The sequence below is a fragment of the Malurus melanocephalus genome, unplaced genomic scaffold (genome assembly GCF_030028575.1).
Source record: "Malurus melanocephalus ecotype Western Australia unplaced genomic scaffold, MMel_1.1 scaffold_954, whole genome shotgun sequence".
Lineage (NCBI taxonomy): Eukaryota > Metazoa > Chordata > Aves > Passeriformes > Maluridae > Malurus > Malurus melanocephalus.
In genome coordinates this window covers 68,243-92,019 of record NW_026624186.1, presented here as the reverse complement: position 1 = coordinate 92,019, position 23,777 = coordinate 68,243, and the positions used below count along the sequence as shown (strand labels likewise).

The window sequence follows — 23,777 nt, the reverse complement described above, 5'->3', positions numbered from 1 at the left end:
CACAGCTACTTCAGGTTCCGAGCAATTTGAAAGTGCTAAAATAAGGCAGAGTTTCATTTTTATTAAATTGCTAGCAAGCACTGGTATCAGTGAGTATCAGCTATCCAGACACTCACATATTGGCCTATATAATCTATATTCTTCTGGCAGGAATGAGGGTCTGACTGGCTGCTGAGCAGCCAAACCACAAAATAGTTCCCTTTTCCAAATCAAAGGAAGAGAGGGCACTTTCAGCTACCCTCCACACTTTTAGGGTCAGTTTCTTTCCTGTCCTAAAGTTTATTTCAGTAAACTCAAACAAAAGTGACTATTTATTTAGCAATCACCCACTCTTGCTTATATAAACATTACATGTTGATGTTATTCTTCTGCTCCCTAATTGCAGTTCCCTTGTAACTTGCTGGAAAGAATCAAAGCAGTGASAATGTGAAATACCTGCTCTTACAAGGTCCTTGGCTCTGCTCTCTTTGCATTCGTGAATATCTTGGACTGRCTTCTGCAAAGTTACAAAGCTGCTTTGACAAATGGATTTTTTCATTCTGGAAGAGCTCATCAATGCACAGAGGAGCGTCATATCAACTCCTGGAGGAAGTTCTACTGCTCAGGTTCAACCACAGTGCAAGAGAGGCACAGAAAAAGGATGTCTCCATAAAAATGGAAGACACAAACGCAGCCCTGAACACTGCTGCACCGGGCACTGTCTCAGCAGCAGCAGTAAGGACTTTGTAAAGGTTTGTAAAGGTTTGTAAAGGTTTGTAGGGGTTTGTAAAGGTTTGTAAAGGTTTGTAAAGGTCCAGGACTGTCAGCCAAAGGGTACAAACACTGTGAGTGCTGGCAGGGAGCTCATGAAGACAGGGATATTTCATCACACACAGGCACACAAACAGCACCCACAGAGGGCAGGAACGATGCACCGGGAGGCATTTGGGGCTACAGATCCACATTTCAGCACAGACCMGCACTGAGCCACAACTGCAGGACACAGCTTTGGGCTCCTAACAGGGTGCTGAGGACTGGAAATGTCTGTGGGAGGACAGCAACACAGACAGCAACAGAGAGGAACGAAAGGAACCCACCTTGAGCAGCTCATAATGCTGGATACCGTTGACACCGATGTCGGGGTCGATGGCYGACGGGACAGAATAGCGGGAATTGATGGCCGTGTTCTCGGGGATGGAGATGTTGATGACCGTCGAGGGGAACAGGGGGGCGTTGTCATTTATATCCTCTATCAGGAACCTGATCTTGACCAGCCTGAACACCTCGTCGGGCAGCACAGCCACCTCCACCTCGTAGAAGCAGCGGCTCTCGCTGGAGATGCCGGCGCACAGCTTCTCGCGGTCGATGCGGTTGGCGGCCGTGAAAATCTCGCCCGTGTTCTCCTCCACCCTCACCAAGGGCACGTCCCCGGTCTTGTAGACCAGCTTGAACTGCAGYGGGGAGGACAGGGGCACGTCGGGGTCCAGCGTCAGGTTGAGATCCTTGAGCAGGTTGCCGATGAGGACATTTTCGGGCAGTTCTTCCCGCACGGTGTAATTCTTCTCCTGCGCGCCAGATTGGAACACGATGCAGGCCAACAAGACTGCCAAGAGGTAGGTTCCAGACAGCAAGTCCATCTCCAGAATGGCTAATGAGTATTCGTGCAGAACACCAGGAGGAGCTGGGAAAAGGGAAAAAAAAAAAATCCTTTAAAAGTCACAGAATACAGTGTTCCTAAAGGATAGAGACACTAAAGGAGTGCATTTCCTAAAACAAGACAACATGAGCCATCTGAAAACCTTATTAGTGAAATCACATCTTATTTAATCCTTTCTAAATATGGATAAAATTCCTTGCACAACTTTTTGCTTAAAACTATTAACTGTTGGTAAAGTCACATCTGACTTAATCCTTCCTAAATATGTACACAAGTCCTTGYACAACTTCTTCTCTTAAAACTATTAGCTACTAACTAAACACTGAGGTAAGAATTTTAAGGCCGGATCATATTGAATGAAGAAATAAGTACAGAAATCCCTATTTGCAGCATTAGAGTTTCCTTTGCTATGTGGGAAGATCCTTTGATCTCTCTTCCACATTGTCCTCAATTTTCTTTTTGTTTCCTAAGAAAAAAGTAGGCAAGAAGTTTGCAAGCAACCATCTGCTGAGAACCAGATCTTTTTATACCTCCTGCTTAAATAWGGGAATAGAAGAACACTTGTCTTAATTCTCCCCCAAGTTTTGCACTGACAAAGTTATGTAATGTTTGTTAACAATGGCAAGGAAATCTGGGTATTTTTAATCCAGGAACTTAAACTGGCAAGAAAATGTTATTATCTAAGTGGAGTCTGGTGAACTTCAGCCAACAATGTGGGGAAATCTGTCTAGTGAACTGCGASAAGTTTCATATAATTTTAAATTTGGTAATGTCTGTTCTTAGTACTCTGGAATACCAATACCCTTAAAAAGAAGATACAAATTTGTTCTTTCAGCACAGAGGAAAATTCTGTACTTTTCAAGCTGGTTTCTGCATAGTAATAATAATGTATTCCCTCTCCAGACTGTTAACAAGCTCAAGAAAGATGGGAGTGGGATGGGAGGGCTTACAGGCACACACAGATATCTGTGTAGCTGCCTACAGCCTTCAGCCAAACATTTCTAAGAGATAAACCACACTCTTGAACTCCATGTRTGGAATGTGCTGTTTTGCCTAATCTTTACATAATTCTGCCATTCCAGAATTCAGGATTTTCTAGGAGAGCATTTCTGTAAGGCAAATGTTCACGAGTTCCATGTAAAGTGATTTTTCTCCTAAATGAAATCTCAGCTCCCATCAGCTGAGCGTCTGTTTCAAATATACCTGCACGAACACATCTACATTCTTTTCATTGTGCAGGCAAAAGTGTAATTTTGTTCCCTGTCTCTTCTCATTTTATTCTCCCTGTCATAGCATAGATTGATTTACTCCTGCAGATCAAGTTGCAGCGCTTGAAGAAATTACTGAAGCCAGTAATTGCCTTCACCCCTTAGTTACTGCCTTTCAGCACTGCCACTTCCAGGGTAATTTAAACTAAAAGGTTTGATTTTGCACTGAAACAGATTAGGAACAATTAATATTGCTATTCCATTTAAACACTGCAGACTGCTTTGGACTGGAAGCAAGTAACAGGTAAAGAACATTCCAGCTCTGCAAGGTGGATCCTGCACCTCGGCAGGATTTAACTGTTTGGCATTTTCTGGCTTTATGATTATACAAAAGAAGCAATGTGAAATAAAAACCCAATGCTGCAAGTATCCATTTGTGGAAAAAGGCAYTGCTGACTGAGAAATTCAATTAACCTGGAGGGGACTGGTGGCAAGGGGGGGAATGGGATGGGCAGCTGGTGTGGCACCAGGGCTGCAGGGCCTGCATCATTTTGGGAATTCTCTGATTCATCAGAGGATTTTAGGGACTCAGTGACACAACACCCAAACCAGGTGGCCAGAGGGAAGCAGCACTGCAGGACAAACAGCCTCCTATAAACCATTACAACATGACATTCTAAATATGCAAATGAGGAATCATCAGCAGACCCTGATTATCATTAGTGGTAACACCACGGGAGCAGCGTGAGCTTAATGAATAACTGTGGTGACAGTGCACAAGTGCATCAGTGTGACTGTTATCATCTTATTTATTAACTGTCTTTATTTCTTTAAATGCACCCCCAGCAATTGTCACCCCACTGAAGTAATTGCCCACGTCTGTTCAACCTGCAGAGTCCTTATTTCAGAAAAACACATCTTTGTGTCCACTATGATTGAAATAAATTTATTTGCATTGTTTCCTATGGAAAACACAAATAAAAATGTATAGGTTACAATGAAAAGTTGAGATTTAAATGCTACCCTGAAAAGAAAAATCAGAATGGTTGCATGTTCTGTGCACACTAGAAAGTACTGCTTTGCCACTTCTTCCTCTTTATTACAAATTTAAAAGAAAAAATAACAAAAAGGAGGTAAAAGCCCCTTCACATCCTGATGCTTTTAGAGTAATATTTTAAACTTACAGTTAATTTCTGAGGCGAGGAAATGAAAAAAACCAAACCAACAACCATAAATATAAACCAAATTCCAGTCCCTRCTCCAAGTTCTTCTGTGACAATACTGATGCAAGTATTGCTTATAAATTATAAAATAAAATTATTGCATACTAAGGTATATAAATCTTCCAAATATTTTTTTCTTTTTTCCACAAAGCAATATGAGGTTGAGTACATAAATGAAGCAATCTAAAGAGTTCATCAACAACATTCCTGAATCAGTTCTGAAAGCTGAGCTCATACCAGGAGATAATTTATATTAAAACTCAATTGTAAGCCTTTAACCCCAGTTTTGACTGCAGTGGAGTTTCCAGGGATTATAAAATAAGAACAGCAGGACTCAAAGAGCTCTGTATGGAAACCTGCAGGGTGGAACTTAGCATGACATTCTTACACATACTTTTATCACTTCTTTTTTCAAAATTAAACAAAGTCTGAGCCACTCTATTGAAATTCTTTTTGTGTCATAGTAAACAAAATACTCTAAAGCATGAAAAAAACAGCACAGCACACTTCCAAATCATGTTAGGTAAATGCTAACATGACTTTTTGAATGACTGAAGGGTACAGACATGGAATCAATAGAAAGTGTTGGTTTAACACACAAAAACAACCAAGAATGGCTTACAATGCTTGAACTTCTGCAGAATACACTTTCTTAATTTTTTTTTTTTCCAAAATAATTCTAGTAATAGTTTTGAAGCTCTGCTCCAGAGCTGTAGGCCTTCAAGGAGAAAACCTCCCAACGTGACACAAGTTTTGTGCTCAGCTCTGGAGTAGAATACCCCGAGTTGTGAGGAAAGTGTTGTTCTCCCAGAATCCTATTTATAAAGGCATCGCTGTGCGTTCACTGCCTGTCATTTGTGCCACTGATGGGGATGCTATGGCAACAGAGATGCAAAGGAGAGCAGAGAGAGGCACTTCCCAGCAACCAAAAACATTCATGAAATCACAGAGTTCCAGGCTGCAACACTGAGCAAACACAAAAGTACAGGAGGCCAAGCAGAGCTGTCYGAGTCTAAAGGAGCTGCCATAGGTTGAAGCACTCACACTTTTAAGGCAGTTAAAAAAACCCACCAAAATTAAGAATAAATAAAATGGTTTAACAGAAGGTAACTCGAAGCTTGCCAAGCCATTTTCCCAGCTTTCAAGAGAATGCATTGATGTCTGTGCTGGTGACTTCCCAACTAGGAAGGCACATGGCCCAGATGGACAAGATGGAGGGTAGGAGGAGGAAAAAAAAAAAAAAAAAAAGTTGAAACTTGCTTTTCTTCATCTGGCTGTCTACGCACTCAAACATACCTGCTTTTTTGTCCAATACACCAAATATTAATGGCACAATTTAAATATTATCACAGTTCATTATCATCTTCATTTGGCAGCTGTCAAATCACACCTTGAAAAGCAGAGAGAATGTAAGAACTGTAACCACCTAATGGAGCAGGATGTGAAGGCAGAATCCAAATCTGTTCTGTACACACACGGCTCCATCTGGTCCCACCTGAGTGAGAAATCCTTTACCTCATTACAGGCCTCGTTATTTCTTCCTTAAGAGGATCTCAGAAAAAGAATAAAGGGGGTTAAAGAGTTCAGGTGTCCCCTTCAGATTAAAAAAAAACCAACAGTGTTTCTTGATAGCTGGATTCAGATTTTAATTAGGGTAGGGACAAACAAGCTGTGGTAATATTTTGTAACTGCTATATCAAGTTTGAAGAAAAATGTATCATACTTTAAAAAATTAAGACTATTGCATTGAAGTCCATAACTATATCAATATACAATTATTGAAATTGWAGCAGAGAAGAAACCCTGAAAATATCACCACCGTTCTTATCTTTATATTCCYGAACCAATTTTAATTACTTGCACAAATTTAGCTAGCACGCCACACTTTTTCAATATAATATCCTTTTCATTTGCTGCTAATCCACTGTGGGCTCTTTAAATAGGAGTATTTAAATCCCTGAATTAAAATGGTGTTTCTCAGAGCCAAAGATCCCCACGACACAGCTCTCCCTGTCAGTCAATACCGTGATTAGAACGTTATTTCACCGGCCAGCGAGCGATTTGCAATTCTTCCACTTCACTCCCTCCAAAGTGCCCACTGACAATTCAGCAGCTCTGCACAGGTGTTGAGTTCCTGAACCATGCTGAGATGGATTTCAGSTTTATCCTGGAGTGGGAATGTTTGGTGCTGCAGGGTTTTTAGGGGTTTTGGTTGTTGGATTGGGGTTTTTTTGTTTGCCCTAAGGGTGCACACGGGGAGGGCTCTCTTTGCCACCACACAGCCCAGGTGAATTCAGGGAACTGGCTGGGTTTGATGGGGATTATTCCTAAAAAGGTAGAGAATTTACAGATATTTCTTACAGGTTCTGATGATAATAAAAAGCACTACAAAGTTGTTGCCTGACAAACGCCCCCTCATTTTTTTGTAAGACACAAATGCCAACAGCCAACCTGACCTCCCTGTCACGCTCTGCAGTGTTTCAAACATCAATTATTTGCAGCCATCACTATTTATCCACAGCATCCACTCCCTACACGCGATATTTCATTACCATATTCAAAGAAAAAAAGACCTACCTCAAAGAGAAACAGACAATTTGTTATATTATCAAGGCTTTCAAATTCATTCCCTCATATGATTTTACTCTAAATCCACTAAGGGACTGATTTGTTCTTTGATCTATTTTTTATTAGCGTGATGGTACTGACTTCAATGAGGTTTCTTTAATTTGATTTTTCTTCAGTGATGAACAAAATGAAACTGGAAATTCTTATCACCAGGAGAAAACATCACCCCACATCCATTTAAGTCAACAAAAGAATTAAGTTAAGTGTGAGCCACAACTTGCTTACAGTTGCATGMTCTCCTGATTCAGGGCCTTAAAATAGAGCATTTTTAGTTCTTTTTATTACTTTTCCATCACAGGGGGAAAGAAATGGTATTCACTTGAGGAAATAAAAAATTAATGACCAAAACATAGCTTCTCCAAGCCACAACCAAGGTGCAGAACATGAGCAATTGATAAATTCTTAGATAGAATTYGTTATTCCTGATGGCAATTTGCAACTAATAGGAAGAGTGTTGATTAAAACTTGTATCAAAATGCTRGAAACAGTGAACAGAATGATAAATACACAACAGGCAGTGAGCRTGCTGAACAAATTAAACTCAATCACATTGATATATGGCATAAGGAGTAATTTATTTTAATTGTTGCAAATTAATCCCTTTAAAGCTGAAGTCCCTTTTTTACTAGAAGAGTAAGTACAGTCCACATTTGGGAAAATGGATCTAGCAGTCACTCAGGAAATATTTTTAAAATATCCTGTAACTTATTTTGGAGACCTGTGAGAATATGCAGTGTCAAATTTATTTATGTACCAGTGACACTAAGAAATGGTCCTGCTTTTAGCAGTGGATCAGTTTTGCATTGGAGCTGCATAAAAGTGAACGGTTGAGAACCAAAATTTTGGGGGCAAAAGCTGGAGATCTCTCTGATTTGCATGGTTGTTTCCATTTTCTTAGAAAGAAATAGTGGGATGCTTGAATAAATACAAATAATTTTTTTAAGAGTAAAAAAACACCAAAAAAATCCAACCAAACTCAACACCAACCCCCCTACAAAGCTGCARAACATTACAACTCCAAGGCTAACACAACACTGCTCTACAAATTCAAATATATATTCACTATAATCCAAGGGCTGACTTTTAAAAACATGACAAAAATCAAGTTGTTAATGGTATGATTCATAATGTCATTTTGTGTTTTATTTGTGTGTTTGTACGAACACATTTTACAAATCAAGTGAAAATCACTCCAGTTTTGGTACTTGAAAATCTGTTTGTGCCTCAAATCTGGAAATTAAATCTCTGCTAAAAGAAACCAAAGGAAAGTCATCTCTGAACCACTGGCAAGAGAATGTAATATCATAAGGAGAAACTGAAACCACACAGGTGACTGTTGGACRCACTCCAACATAAAACACACTTTTATTTGTTTAAAAATGGAAATCAATCTGATTTTAGCCCTTTGTGTCAAATCCTTTGAAATGGCMATTGTCAGGGTTTCGTGCACAATGCCTTTGGCTTCACTGCCAGTCAATAACTCCCATTGCTCACTGGTAAAAATCCACATTTCAGAGGGTCCACTAAACAGTGCCAGAAGCTGTGAACCAGGGCAGGGACTCTGCTCACAGCTCAGTGTTGAATTGTCCAGTTTATTTTAAATTAAATTCTGCCAAGAGTCCTGTCATACATAGTCCATAAATTCTGGAGGAACAGAAATCAGGCACCTTCCCCCAACCCTTCAGTTCCAAACATAGACTTCCGTAAAATAAATGCTCAGAATTTACAAAATTCACATCCTATGTGTCAATTTGGTGTTCTAAGATCAATTAGGATTCCAGTTGTGTGCAATATAAGATACTTATTAAGTGCACTACAGCAAATTTCCCTAAGACAAAGTTCTGTTCTGGACTAGAAACTGGAAATCCTGAATTCTACTCTAAAGTGATTCTGGAAAGGGGACTGAAAACTAAAATACCCCATGGAGATGATGGAGAATGGCTGCTCTGACTTGGGAGGGAGCAGCTACCAAAAATCAAATTACTTGTACGAAAAAGACTCATAATAAAAATCACAAAATTGGATAAAACAGAATTATTAGGATACTTTAAAACGTTTTACAGCAGTTTGAACTACAGGGACGGGTTCTTTAAATCCTGTTTTACCTGTATAGTAAATATGGTTTAAGAAGTGGAGGTTCTGGTCAACAATTAAATTGATTCAAAGCCCACTGAAATCAGTGGCATCTCCKCTAGAGTTTAAAAAGTCTGCTGGAACTGTAGCTCTGGAAATGGAATTCTTTAACTTWAGCATAAAGCTGCCTACACACCTCAACAACAGGACTTTATTAAATATTTGCATAGACTGCTATGTGTCAGCATTAAATGTTTAATTTTAGATTGCATTATAAAGGTCASRCCAGACCAGAACAGGCCCTGCCCTYGAAKCCTGGCAGGGTAAAGCTGTTGCTTAACAAGCTCAGAAAAGCTGATTTTTACTGTTTTACTCAAAGCCAGAAAGTTCATAAAGACACCGTAGGTCCTTCATGGACTGTACCCAAACAAAGGGAAATGAGGTTTTTGCATTTCTTCCCAGCCTTCTCACTGAATCCTGCCAAAAATTAAGTTTCTGCAAGGTGGAGAAAACATTTCTGGCTTGAAATCCACATTTCCATAAACTTSGTGTGGCCAACTCGCTGTCACTGACCTCCAAACACAAGTAATGTGCAGAGATTTGGCCTTGTCACAGACAACAGAGAAATTTGGGATATTTGGGATGTTATTTCCCATTCATTCTCCTTCTTCTGACACAGTGCATCAGGATAAACAGCTTCAAAAGATAAAACTAATCATGAGAGCAGTGTGCATCTGTGTGTCAGAGTCCTGGAGGTCCCCATGGCCATGGAAAAGCTTTTAAAAATCCTACTGAAGCACGTTTTCCCTCCCAATATCACGGGGCCTTGATGCATTTTACCATTCCTGGTATTTTTTTAAGACTGTTTCTTAAGAAAATCACATGTTAGCTCTTGAAAGAAGAAATTAAATGAGGAGAAATCTTAAAGGAGCGATGTGAACAATGATTAAAGTTTCAAACAGATAGATATATTCTTCTTCCTCTCTTTTGTGTAAAAGTCATGTCCCTACTCCACAAACCCAAGTGAAAAAAAACTAATTTTGCATATAAATGGAGTGACTTCTCCACTTGATAACAGCTTATTATTTAGCTGTAACTCAGGAAAGAGTATGAAAAAATACCACAAAACACATCCCAGTCCATTAGCCGAAATAATTACAACACAGAGAACTTTTGAATAACACGGGGTTGTATTAAACTCAGTATCATTTCTAAATTTTATCACGTTTCACRTTTTGGTTCCTTYRCCTGTTTCRGTCAACCAAAAATAACCAAAGSTATTTTGTATTTCTGTYACAGCCCTAATMCAAACGCCTCATTTCCAGAAATAACCAAAAATAACCAAAGGTATTTTGGTTATTTCTGGAAATGAGGCGTTTSTATTAGGGCTGTAATAGAAATGTCATGCAAACCCAGCAGATAGACTGCTCCTTTACATCAGCTAATTACGCCTGCAGATCCCAGACCTGCCAAGGAAATTGATGTTTTCCTTTGCACGCAGAGGTTGTTTTGAATCTCTTAAACGAGATCAACASAAGTGACACAAGGACATAATTATGTGTTGCTTCACAAGATGGAAGAACAACGGTGACAAGATTAACTGCTCCATCAATTACTGGTAGAAGAAGTAGAAATATTGATTTGTGATTAAATGAATAGAGGAAAATAATAACATTTCAAATCTTTAACGTCTGATGATGTGTCAGCCAGAAGTCCTAATGATTTCCAGTAAAACAAATACTCACTACATTCAAAATTCACCTTCTGTTTATAAAGAAGAGTTGGTGTTCTAAGACCTATTAGGATTCCAGTTGTGTGCAYTATAATATATCTATTAAGTGCATTACAGCAAATCTCCCTAAAACAAAGTTCTGTTCTGAACTACAAACTGGAAGTCCTAAAGTGTTGTGGTGTTGAGAAGTAGGCACAATTCCTATTGCCACTTCATAGTGCTATTCCTATGTATCCTGTAAAATATTATAAGATATATTGATCTTTTCAAATATACCAGCAAATAAAGAGTGTCTTAAGTCTGCAGATCTATTTTCCTAATAAAACCCCACTATATTTTATGTGATGCAGTACATTACACCTATTTTCTGATAGCCAGGCACGATGAATTCCTAGAGGCAGTCGAACATCTCACAGTGATGTTTCTCTGTGCATCACTAATTTGTTCACTGCTTCTCTACCAAAAGCACTAGTGACAGGGTATTTGTGTGTCTGTGTATGTGTGTGTGGCACATATCACAGATTTTTGTCTCTTTTTGGCAGAGTTTGAGGAGGCAAATTATTCCTCAGTGCGCAGTGTGGATGGAGGCTGCACTGCTTTAAATGGAGAATCGTTCTCTGTAACCTGAGGGCTACTGCCAAGTCTGGTTTCTTTGAAATCAATTCAAGAGATTCAAGCTCAGACTTGGCTGCAGAAGGGAGAAATGCACTTTTTGATCAAATCACAAAACAACAAGTTCTTATAGCTCCTCTTCTGTAGGGATGCAATGTTTTCTTGGAGGAAAAAAAAAAACCCAACAATTAGACATTTTCTTGGAACACACTATATTCAGCCATATATTTGCTGGTGCATTCTATTCTTACTTAGAATAAAGGTCACAYTCAATTCAACAGTAAAAACATTTTAATGAAGGTTTGTTACTGAAATTTTTATTTAATTACATTTTATTTTTTTTTTTTTGAAGTTCAATATCCAAAGCTCAAACTGAGTAGCACCTCAAATCACCACACATCTCCTTCTATTGACACTAACAAGAGTCACAGACCAACAAATGAAAACATCAAAAATGTTAGAAAACAGAGTTTAACGTGGTTTATTACTGGCACAGGGCTCAGGTGGCCACACTCAGGCACCACAGGTCTTGTCTCACCTTCAGTCACTACAAAACAAAACAAAACAAAACAAACCAAACCAACAAGAGGGTTTGTTTTGCTCCTGCTCTCAATTCTGGTTTTCTGTAGACCAGACCAAGGGCATGTGTACAAGCAGCTCCTGGAACACCAGGGTTATATTTGCCACTGGAAACTATAAATAATCCTGACCCTTTCCGTGTTTCTGAGCACAACACAACAAAACCATCAGGGGGCTAAAACAAATGCTGAAATGTATTGTACTTGTACCTTCCCTCAAGAGAACTAAGAGTTTATCATTTGGAGAATATGCAGGTCAGTATCTCATCTTTACTGGGAAACTTTTATCTTTTGTCTAAATATTATCTGCAAGGTAAGAACAAAATAATTGTGTGCTCAGCTGGTTTCAGGTAGGTTCCAGCACCTGCAGACTTCCACGTGTTTGCAGCTTTGCATCAGACATTTTAAACACCTCACCCTCTATCAGAAATTAAAGATGCATTTTTATTTACTAATTTTTCACGCAGTGCTTTTGCAAATTGTCTGCAGAAGGCTCCATGAGGATGTTTTAGCAAGCAGGCCACCTAGTGCCTGACAATAACAAGTACTCTGGAACAACCTGAAGTGCTCACAGGGAGTAACACCACTCACTCACCTGGACAGCAAATCATGCTGCCAAGCTAAAATTCTGCAAAAAAAAATAGAGAAACCCCCCAGCCCGCCCCTAAGTAGAAATGTGACAGTTTCCTTGAACAATTTTATATGTGGAATAGGTACACATCTTTGTCTTGYTAAGAAAATTTAAATTATTTTCTCTAAGAATTCATTTTGTAGGTGATCTAGCTAGGTGCAAGATTTCAATTATTGCAGTTTATTGCTCAAAAACATTAATGCTAGTCTTTTTTTTATGAAAAGATTCTTCCCCCAGAGGATGCTGGGCACTGATCAGAGCTCCAGGATGGTTTGGACAGCGCTGCCCAGGGTGGGATTGTTGGGGTGTCTGTGCAGGACCAGGAGCTGGGCTCAAGGATCCTTTTTTGTCCCCTCCAACTCAGCATATTCTGTGATTTCCCATCATTTTTCAACACACAAAATCTCCAACTTAATATAACAAAATTAAGAATAATGTTGTATTTTAATAGTGTGAATGGCACATCTGGTAGCACGGCTGCAAGGGCTATTTCCCCCCTAATTCATTTGTGTCAGTATTTTAGAATCCAATTCKGTGCCTTTTTAAGATTGTTGGCTAAGTTTCTATAAACATCAAGAGATAYGGTGCCTATTAAGCTTTCTGTTTCATCTTGGCGATATAGTGCTTCTCTCTATACTGGAATGAAAATTCAATAATCTCAAGAAGCAGGCAATAGTCCCTCAAAGTAAGAAAGACTGCTTCTTTCTTTCCTCAAACTTCAATTACCCTTAGTGCTTTCCTCAGAATAGTGAGATTTTAAGCCCAGAGAAAGGCTGTGTTTGTTCCAAGGTGCCACAAGATATGGAAAGTATTTTTTTACTCAGATTTTACAGACTATTTTTCAAATATCCTCATCTGACATATGTYCATGAAAGTAAGGCAGATCACAAATAATTTAGTCAGAACCAGTGTTTTGGTCCCCCTGAACTTCAGTGGAATTTGGGCATTGGGAAATGTGGATCAACGCTGCATAACTCATCCAGTGCTCTTAAAGCCAAAGTCAAATATTTTTTTCAAAAACCTATTTACTCCGGGAAGCATAATACTCTGAATCTCCTGGTTCAATTTATAAACTTATTTAGGATTTATGTGCCCACAGATATGTGTGTATATATATAGTGCTTCTATAGGAAAGAAATAACGAAAAGCGTTCAGTGAAATAAACTTCTTTTGAGCATTAAAGCAAACTTGAAGAGAGCATGCCCACTATTTACAAAACTGCTCAAGGTAATAGTTAAGAGATTTTCTTTCCCTAAGATACTGAATTCTGGAGGYGACTGTGACCACAGGACTGTCCAAAACCCTCCAACAACATTTGCATTGCACTGCACTTCCTTCTGATGAGATTTACTTTGATGGGCATTTCTGTTTACAAAACAAACAACCAAACAAAAAGCCAGGCCAAGGTGTTGCATCTGCCTAGAACAGGAATTAAATTCTGAATGTGTTTCAAGGAAAATAGTCTTCTCCTCTGTGATAAATTAATGCTCCCATATGCMAAATTTCAATTCTAATATTTAGAGTCAAACAATGAAATTCCCCTGTAGCATTCTGTGAGCTTTTTGGAGTTTCACAGGGAGGTCTTACCCTTCCTGAAACGTCATAATTGTACTACCCATATCTTTATACCCACTAGTCAGGTATTAGAAGGATAAAGGACAYCCATCCTGTTTGATTATTTCTCCTTTTGTCATTTGAAAGCATCAAACATTAGCAACAGGATAACAAATCAAAACCAAACAAACTGAACAAATATTCAATTCCTGCTCCAAAGAATCTGGTGACTGTGTCAGGGACAGTAATATCTGGGATAATTAATAAGAGAGTACACGAACAAGATCATGACATGACCAGGAATCTATCCTGTGGTGGATTTTCAGTTGAATGGGAACATTACAATATATGAAATCAGTATTTATCARAACAATCCAATCTAATACCAACACGCTGGAGTGAGGGAGCATTCCCGCTCACAGTCATGGACTAAACTGGTCTCTCATGGGGACATCATAATATAAGGATTATAAAGATTAATCTTCAGGTTTGTTGGAGCTCCTGAAGCTGACAGAATTTTCACTTTTTCCAGTCCTGAAGAATCAATTATGAAGCGGAATCCAAAAAGTGAAAATGCTGGCTGTGCTGTGAGAATGGCTGCACCACCAGTGCTGCTTGTCCTTCCCTGCCTAGCAGCTTCCTCCTCTAGAAATGACAACTGTAAATGAACTTAATYTGAGTACATGTTAGAGGACCTGTGCCTGGTTGTTGCCATCAGTGTGCAACATCCCTTGGGTGACAGGTTCTGTCCTCTGCTGAGTGCTCATGCATATTGACAAGGACGCTGCCTGCCAAAAATGACAATGCACCGCGGCATTTCTGGGGTTGTGTCTCGCCTTCCCAGGCTGCTGCACACCCAGATTCTTCTGCAGTTCTTGCACCAACTGCATTCTTTCAGATCCTTCAGGTTCAGGATACTTCCCTGGAAACTCGATTTTTTTTTTTTTTTTTTTCCTATACAATGGGAGGGTCTTGAAGGGAGCAAAGTGGTGCACAACAAGACATGTCCTGTTACAAGATTAATCTACAAGGCCCTGTCTTTGCTCTTTCTATCCTCAGCATAAGGCCAGAGTAGAAATAGAAACAAAAGGGTTTGGTTTCCTCAAGGACACCAGTAAGCTGGAGGGACAATGGGATTGGCTGCTGGAATTCCAGCAGTGGCATCTGTTCCAAGGAGGGGGAGAGGACAGAGCATCCACGGATCCGATCGAGCCCTGCAGCACCAGCGCTGCCATTATTTGCAAAGTGTTTAATCATTTATAATTCTTCTATTTGAGGAAATGGCCAATAGTATTAGCCATGCAAGCCTCTGTGGGCTAATGTAATTAGTCTTACGCATTTTAAGACCAGATAGAATGGTATTAGAAAGAATGGAGGACTATTTTAATTGGATGATGGCGAAATCCCTCTAAGCACTATGGCTGTCTCCTGTGTTCAAAATCCTCTAAAAAGTTCATGGATTCCAATTGTTTTCTGCAGCAACAGTATTTCTATCTAAATTATATTAAATGTGTCAGCTCATTTCCAGAGCAAAAATGATAAAAGCACATTCAACTTCAGCAAAGCTGATCACTTTAAAGAAAAATATAAGATAATTAAAAGCTGTTACAACTGACAATACAACACTGCAGCTTCAAAATTCTTCCCTAATTACAGCTGCTAACTTTTAATAGCAACTGTAACAGTGAGTCAGATTTGACATTACAATAGCATCCCAACCTCTTATTTGGGAGAAAGGCTCTTGAGGAAAATACAATTACAAAGGTGAGCACATCCAGCCAAGACCATTGCAAGTTTTGAAAAGCCAGTGATTGCTTTCATTTTCAATCTTGTTGAGAAACCTGGATTAGGTCTCCTTTGTTTGAATGCAGTCCTTTTGAAAGGTCAAATGTAACCAAGTGGAGCTGATTCCCAAAAAACATTCCAGGGCCTTAAAGAGAATGGGAAATGCTTCTTGAAAAGACCTTCTTCTGTAGGTAATTTCTGAACCAAGCACAGGGCTCACATAAATAGCTTCATGCCATTCTTGTTCTTGGGCAGTATTTGTATGACAGGATAAAAAAGGGGAGTTCTGGAGCATGCTGCACTTCTGGGTTCTGTATTAATTAACCTTTTCTTAGTCTGATATTAATGTGTTGGAAAAGCAAGAAATTCTGAAATGGATACAGCTGAAAGACAGTGAATGTTTCTGCCTTCCAAGAACATATTGTCTCCATCATCTTTAAGAGGGATTAAGGRAGGGATGGAAATTAGAGCCAGTTAGGCTTTTGCTGAGCTGTGCAACAGCAGCTCCAGCTCTCTCAGCCAGCCTCAGCGTGTCTCACCTTTAAACTCGTGCAATTGGCATTGCTTTCCACAAAAGGATGATACAAAAACAGAAAGGTCCAAATTCCTCATCAGCACAGAGTGAGAAAACTCCCACAATGGACATTTTATCCAGAGTCTGGGAAATTTTTATAGTTCTGTGCTTTCTAAWTTAGCCACAGGTTTATAATCTTGGGACTACACATCTCTACCCTCAGACGTACAGAAGAGTGTGAACTCTGTCTGACAGCCTTTAAASCAAAGAGATTTTTGGAACCAAATCCTGTTCAGTGATTTTCACCCATCACTGAGAATTTGCTTATATGAAGAAGTAGCTCCCTCAGTTTGTAYTGGTGATGCAGTGCACAGAGAAATTGCAAAATACCTCATGGAAAGGAAAACACACAAAATTGAATCAGTGGTCTACTGCACCGAAAAGAATGACAAGAACATTCTCAGATCAATACAGTATTAGAATAAAAACTGAATCAAATTCTTTTCTCAGATAGTCAGCGGTTTAGGTTTGTCAAATTAACGGGCAATTCTTTGTAGACTCCATGGCTTATCCTGTCAGTTCCTCGCATTAAGCAAAATTACTTTTAAATAATTCTTTCTGAGGAAATCTTCYGGCTTAAAGCTAATGCCAACATTCAGGTATGGCAGATTAATTTCTGTAGAGTTTGACCTGTGAAACCTCTGAGCAGAAGGAAGGGTAGAGGAACACAAAGCTGGGGCTTCCAATCTCCAAAGTATCTCCTGGTGTGTGGTGCTGCACAATTCCCTCCAGATAATACACTATTTTGGGATAGTTGTTTTTTTTTTTCTTTTTTTCAGGCCTCACCAGGTTTTGAAAGTAATTGAAGAGGAACAATTCATCCCATTTAAAGCATCCCAAGAGTAGAAGTTAGTGGAAAAGAACTTCTAAGAGCAAATGAGGAAGGATCTAAAAGAAAAATACCCAAGGGATTGTATCTCAGACACAAACTTTTTTTTTACTTTTTTTTTAAATTACAGGTGCTCATAATTACTTGTAAGGGAGAAAACTAATTATGRCAGTCTTCAGGGAGCTTAAACGTGGTAAATACTGAGAGAAAGCAGCCTGGGCCTTTGAAAGTTATTTGTGTACGTTGCTTACACTTCCAGTCCTTGGTGGCATGCAAGCATCCCTCTTTTCTTTGTTTTTTTCTTCCTTTTATTTTGTTGTATAYGTAAGTATTTTTATTTATGTTAAATAATTAGAAATAAACCAMAGTTCTTTCTAAATGTCCTGGTTTTAAAAGTTTTAAGAAGGTTTTCTTCTTATACACAGAGAACATTGCCATGTTCACTAAATGAACACATGAAAGCTCATGTTTATCAACAATATATTTAAGCCATGGTGAAAACAATGTAATTTTCTGTTCATATGAACAAATGTGTTCTTGTACTGAGACAAACAATAAACACTTCAATATTTATGTCATTATGCAAAATTGCACTCCGTATAACAGATATAGATGTGGCTTAAAAGATGAAATTAAAACCTTTAGAACAACTCAATGTCCTTTGAATAAGRCTCTTGCACATGTCCTAGCCATAATTCTATATATTATGTATTAGGCCATTCTTCAGACTGGCTAATTAAGCTCAGGAGCAGGCTTTGAATGGGATCAGAGCTCACTGGACAAAGCCCAAAGTGATCGGATCTGAATTCCCTCCCGACATCGCTGGGAGCAGACAGAGATCCGCACTGGAAACTCCCATAGGTTCCTYCCCATGTGAATTATTCTGGGATTCCATAAAAATTTAATCACAAGGAGAAGATACAGGTATAAGTATGAGCTTGATTTGTGGAATGCAGTRCTTCCATTGCTTTAATCTCGTGCCAGGCTGGAGGTAGGAGAAAACCTCCACAGCAATTACATTTGTGTCAGGTCAAAAAGTCTCTGTCGGTTTTTTTAGCATGAGGCAGAGATTACCAAAGACAAAAACTTGATGAGCATTTGCATAATTGAAAAGGCAAAAATTGCTCCTCAGAACTATTTTAAATAATTCTTTGCAATACCAAGCTTCTTGGGCATGTTTTTCCTCCTTGCTAATGGAAATTATTTGAACCATGAAAAGAGGTTCACCTTTAATCCCAAATAATGTTTCAATKGAAAAAAAAAGAAGAGAAAGAAACTATTTTGTATGCATTATATTTTCATTAAAGTAGTCAGCATCCTTTGGAAACTGGAAAAACTCCTAGCAAATATAGGAGGGAAGAATTTCTCACATGATGTAAATAGCACTTAATTCAATTTCTGTTTTCAATGACAAAATAATTGTACAAAGGAATGGTAACAAAGTGGAATAAGAATCTTTCCCTTAAAGATGGAATTAAGCATGGATCAGGCACAAGTATGGCTTCCAAAAAAGCCTCCCAAATCTTGAGCACTGTTCTAAGCAGATATAAATTMAGATTTATTTTTAAAATTGCTCATGTATCACCATGAATGGTTTGAACAGTTCCCCTTGATGCATGTATGAGCATCCCACAGTTTCTCATCAACACATGTGTTAATTCAGGTTGTTAATAGAATGAAAGTGGTTAAGTAAAAGAAATTGGTACCCATTTTTTTAAATCTCAATATAATTCTGAAGAAAAGAAACAGAAAAGATTCTGCATTTCAACTTCATAGCTACGAACTTTTTCAATGGATGGAATATAAAAAGGATGCCTTATCTCTAATCAGAAGTTAGAAGTACCTCAGAAAATTCCTTATGCTWCAGAATGTAAAAAGGAGACAGAAAATACATTTTCCCTCCAAACTTTGCAGAAATTATAGCCAGTAGGCGGTCATGCTTAAACTTTAAAAAGCATGCCCCAACTTCATGACTTTCTGCCTTTACCTTCCAGCAAGGTTTATTTTTGGTTCCTTTCCAAGCGAAAAATGGACTGTGAGATTCTCTTCAGGTTTAAAATAATTAGTAAACCCTTAGAATACTCATTATAAATAGATCAAAGCTTCCACCCAACTTCAATACAAAGGCAAGCCTTTTAGATCAGACTTGAACTACCACCCATCCCACACTCGTCCTGCTGATATCTTACTTTGGGTTCTGTTAAATTATTAACACCAAAATACTGAATAATTCATTATTTAAAGAAAAATAATAAGAAACTTCATTTATACAACTTTTRTACCAATTATATCTTCTCCTTTCTTCTTTCCTTTTTAATCTGGGTTGCTTTTTTTCTGTAAATTTAATGGCTTAATCCCTCATTTGTAGGAGAAACAMAACGAAAAGTGATTAGGAAGTCAAGAAAATGCAAGCAGGAGGCATTAGSCATTAACTGAAAAGGTAAAACAAAGATGTTTGGAATGATGAAATTCTCCTGCTCTGCCAACAAGTACCTGGAATTCTTGATGACACTGCAAGGAGTCCAGTTGCCAGGGAAAATCAGAATTATGGAAATCAAGGATGTTAATGTACACACAGGAGTAACAGACAAGACTGCCCCTGGATGTTCCTGTCATCCACAATATCCAGCTGGACCTGAACAATAACATTAAAAAAAAAGCTACAGTGGGAATCTGAATTCTGGAAAGAACTCTATGGCTTTTTCTGAATTAGAGAATTCTCTCCCATGCACAGATTGTAGTTAGAATGGAATACAGTCAATAACTGCTGYATGTAAAATACCTGGCCAAACCATTTCCAAAATACATCACGGCTGAATATAGCACAAAGAATGCAGAAGGAGCAAAATATTTGAATCTTTATGCCTATAAAACTCAAGAAAGATACGTGATCTCAGCAGCATGATGTTTAATGAAAATCAGCTTCAGTTTATGGCAATAATAGGAAAAAGGGAGTTTATAAATCACTGATGGCACATCCCTTCGTGCTCTCCACCACAAACACTTSCCACAGGTGCTCCCTGTGCCTCATGCCTGGCTCGTGTGCTCAGCACTCACAAATCAGAGCAACCCCTGCAACAGCAGAGCCAAGCAAGTTCATAAAAGAAATGCCCTTTCACAAGGCATTCATATACGTCAGAAAATAGGATCACAGCATGAAAATGAGACCACTGCAAGTGCCTCAGCCCTTATCGACAAAAGAACTGTGCTGAAGCACTGGTACTACTTAAAATTCACACCTTTTATATGAATTTCTGAGATTTACTGGATGGATTTCAGGCAGTTTATTACTTGTGTGTTGCCAAYATGAAAGCAGACAATAAAATCAAACCCCTGTTTTGCCAATATTTTCTCATATATGGAGATAACAATAGGTAGAAAGGACAGATTTTGCCCTAAAATGCAGTATCATCTTTAGATTCTTTTCCCACTTATTTAGAAATAATATAAAGACCATGCAGAACAATGAAGATTCTTCTAATTCTCCCAGATAAAAAAATGCAGCCATTCGTGCTCCAGCACTGCAATCTCAGTCGTGTTTCTCAGAGCTTTTCCAGTTTTATTCCTTCTGCACTTGCTTGGATTCACCATATAGATTGAAGCAGCTGCACAGTCTATWGTGCTCAGTATTTTACTGTGCAACAACTCAGACTAAATCAGCAGATCCTTCTTTGGGCTTTTCATCACGACCAGACTAAGATGCCTCTATTAATTCAAGTTTCCTGGTATGATGTGTCTGGCAAAACGATGCACCAAATGTTTCCTGCAAGTTGGAGAGCAGCACTGAAACTTGGAATAATTTATTCTGTGCTGCTTCCCTAGAAACAGAAAATGAAGCAAGGTTCTGGGACATTTTGCGGTTGGATGGTTGAAGTTGAAATGTATTTTAATTTCAATAGGAATGGGAATTTTTGCTGCATCACAGGCAACAGACCACATTCAAAAAAACTGATAGTTTTAACAGAGCAGGTAACTCCTTAAATTGAAATGTAGCCTTAAAGAACAAAGACTTGATATCTAAATTGTTACAATTTGTTTAGGAAACACTATCCTAATTTTAGGTGATACTCCTGCAAGTAATCTATCTTACCCACACCAGCATGTATTTATTTACATTACTATTAAAGACTTTTTTTTTTTTTTTTTTCCCCACAGAAACACAAAATATAAAAATTATTCGGCAGCTGAAGCAAAAGTCAACCCAAAAAGTGTCTCCTCTGAGACATGAATAACTCATGGATTCTTACCCAACTCTGGCTTTCAAAGCAGCCTCACACAAAGCTTTCGGTCAATTTAAACATACAAGGGTGCAGTTGCTCATACCTCTCATTAGCATTAACTGCCAACTGAAAAGCAAGACACATTATTTCTCATAAAACTTTGGGAATTTAATCATTCTTGCAGAATGGAAGATTTGTAGGTAAATCTTGCRGTAATCTTAATGGGAACTCCATGCATAAAAATGCACATGAATATCAAATTCTAAGAATATAGATTTTTGGTTTAAAAGTTTCTCATTTCCTTTTCTACGTGCATGCAAATCAGCCTGGTTAAGCATAAATTGAAAAGGAATTTAARGAGATTACTTTGGTGAGGCACATAAAAGGATACTGAGGTGATAACACAGACTGGGGCCACACTGTGGAAGGAAGAGCTTTCCAAGGTCTGCTCAAGTGACAAATGTGGTTTTTCTTCCCTTTGGTTTGCTTTGTAAGGAATATGAAATCATGACTCAGCTGGGTGCCACAATTCCTGACAGGGGATTGCACACTGGGTGCCACTGCTGCCACCCTAAAAATGTCACATTCTCCACTTTTAGGCTCTCAGTACTCATTATTCCATGGTTTTCCTTCCACAATTTCCAAAACAAAGTGTTACAGATTCATGGCAGCCACACGTTCAAGGAGCAGTTCATCCTGAATTCAGGTAATGGGCTTCTGGAATTTTACATTACACAAAGTAACACTAAAGGCAGTTTTCATTTAAGTCACTGTAAGTGCACTGGTGTAAAAAGAGCATAAATGAAACAATTTATCAAACTTCCAGCACCAAAATATACCTAAAATGATGCTACTTCTCCAGGAAAGCTCTCTTTGGGGTGCCAGGAAAGCTGATACACAAACATTTTGATGAACCTATATATATATATATATATATATATATATATATATATTTTAATTTGCTGTGCTTTGTTTGGTATCATCATTACTGGATTCTTGTTGGTTTTAGGCTGAGTTACTGACTGGCACGTTTCTTCCAGGCAGCAGAAAAAGAAGCACTTTATACAAGCCCTTGTAGACAATTTGAGATAATTTCCTTCCTCTATTCTATTTTAGGATATATATTTAGGTAACAGGAAGAAATGCTGAAATAAACAGCGAATGAATGTTTGTTATGCAAAACGAATCTGTACCATTGTATCCATCAACTTCAAGTTATAACAGCAATGAAGACTTCAYTGCAGGTATTCCTGGAAATTAATAGCCAGACGAGTTTTGTTGATTACTGCAAGCCAGCAGTTTCCTTCAGCCTGTCAATAATCCCTGAAATACTTTATGCTCGATTGCAGTTGCTGTAACGATGTTAATTTTGATTTAATGCCATATTGTGCRACGCTGTTGAAGGCCCAAAGGTACAGATGTGGGACTTGAGATTCAGGCTTTTCACAGTTTTCCTTATCTGGCATTTAATTTTATCAGCTGCTGACTTTTTTTATGGGTAGGCATGTATCTATAGATCAGGAAAGGCAGTTGGAACCATGAATATTGGCATTTACAACAAAATGTAAACTCAGTTTTAGAAGTGGCAACAGTACAGGTATTAAAAAGAGTGAAGCTAATGCAGGTGCACTGGCATAGAGCATCACAAACAATGCCAAATCTCTGTGAATAATTCACATTTTCATTGTCTGGGAGAGTCACCTCACAAGAAATGCAGAGTACAGCTGTCCTCAAATACCTCAGCACTAAAAATCTGCATCTAAGATTTTAACACTGACAGAACAAAGCGATGTATCACTATGGGAATCAGCTGGATTTTGAAGGCTTCAGTAGTTTATCAATTCTTTGTTGGCAAGGGAAATTTTTATATTTATCTACTTGGAAAAGGAAAAATGAAAAATGAAAGTTCTGAGGTGCGTGAGAAAATTCTTTTTTTGCAATAAAATCTTATCCCTTTTCCACACTCTTTATAAGATTAAAYGGTCTGTAAGTACATCTATGAAAAGGACTATACAGCAGGGTGACCTACAAATTCTCTTCCAAACTTCACATGCTCATTTTGGGAGTAAGACCAGATGTGATAAACAATCCCATCAGTGAGAACTTCAACAGTGCCTGASAATTTTACCAGTCACGTTCAATCTKCACCTAACTTAGTGCCCATCCTGGTTTGTGCAGCAGGGAAAAGAGTTCTCTGAATCTTGACAGGTGCATTTCAGCACGGTGGCTGCATCTTTCCCTATGCACAATATACATTTATTGTTGGCATTAGCATCTCATTAGCATCATTAGCATAAGTTAAATACATTACTCTTTCCAAAATAGTAAATATTTATGGGACATGGATAAGAGTTAAGGCTCGAGCATTTGGGAGYCTCAAGTCTTGGATAGTTTTTAACTTTGGTGGCAAATACTTGATTAAGGTTCTCTAGGCTTTAATGATCAATGAAGATGATTCAGATGTGGACGTAAGATAAGTAACAAACAGTATCCT

At 38.5% G+C, this 23,777-nt stretch overlaps 1 protein-coding gene across 1 annotated transcript in view; it reads right to left on the bottom strand.

Moving 5' to 3' along the window:
* LOC130585714 (protocadherin-11 X-linked-like) overlaps nucleotides 1-23,777 on the bottom strand; it is a 72,854-nt gene that overhangs the window by 30,902 nt on the left and 18,175 nt on the right. Inside the window, exon 2 of the mRNA XM_057386331.1 lies at nucleotides 1,077-1,660. Within this exon, the coding sequence (XP_057242314.1) occupies nucleotides 1,077-1,616 (540 nt within the window). The 5' untranslated portion in view covers nucleotides 1,617-1,660. The remainder of the gene's footprint in view (nucleotides 1-1,076; nucleotides 1,661-23,777) is intronic.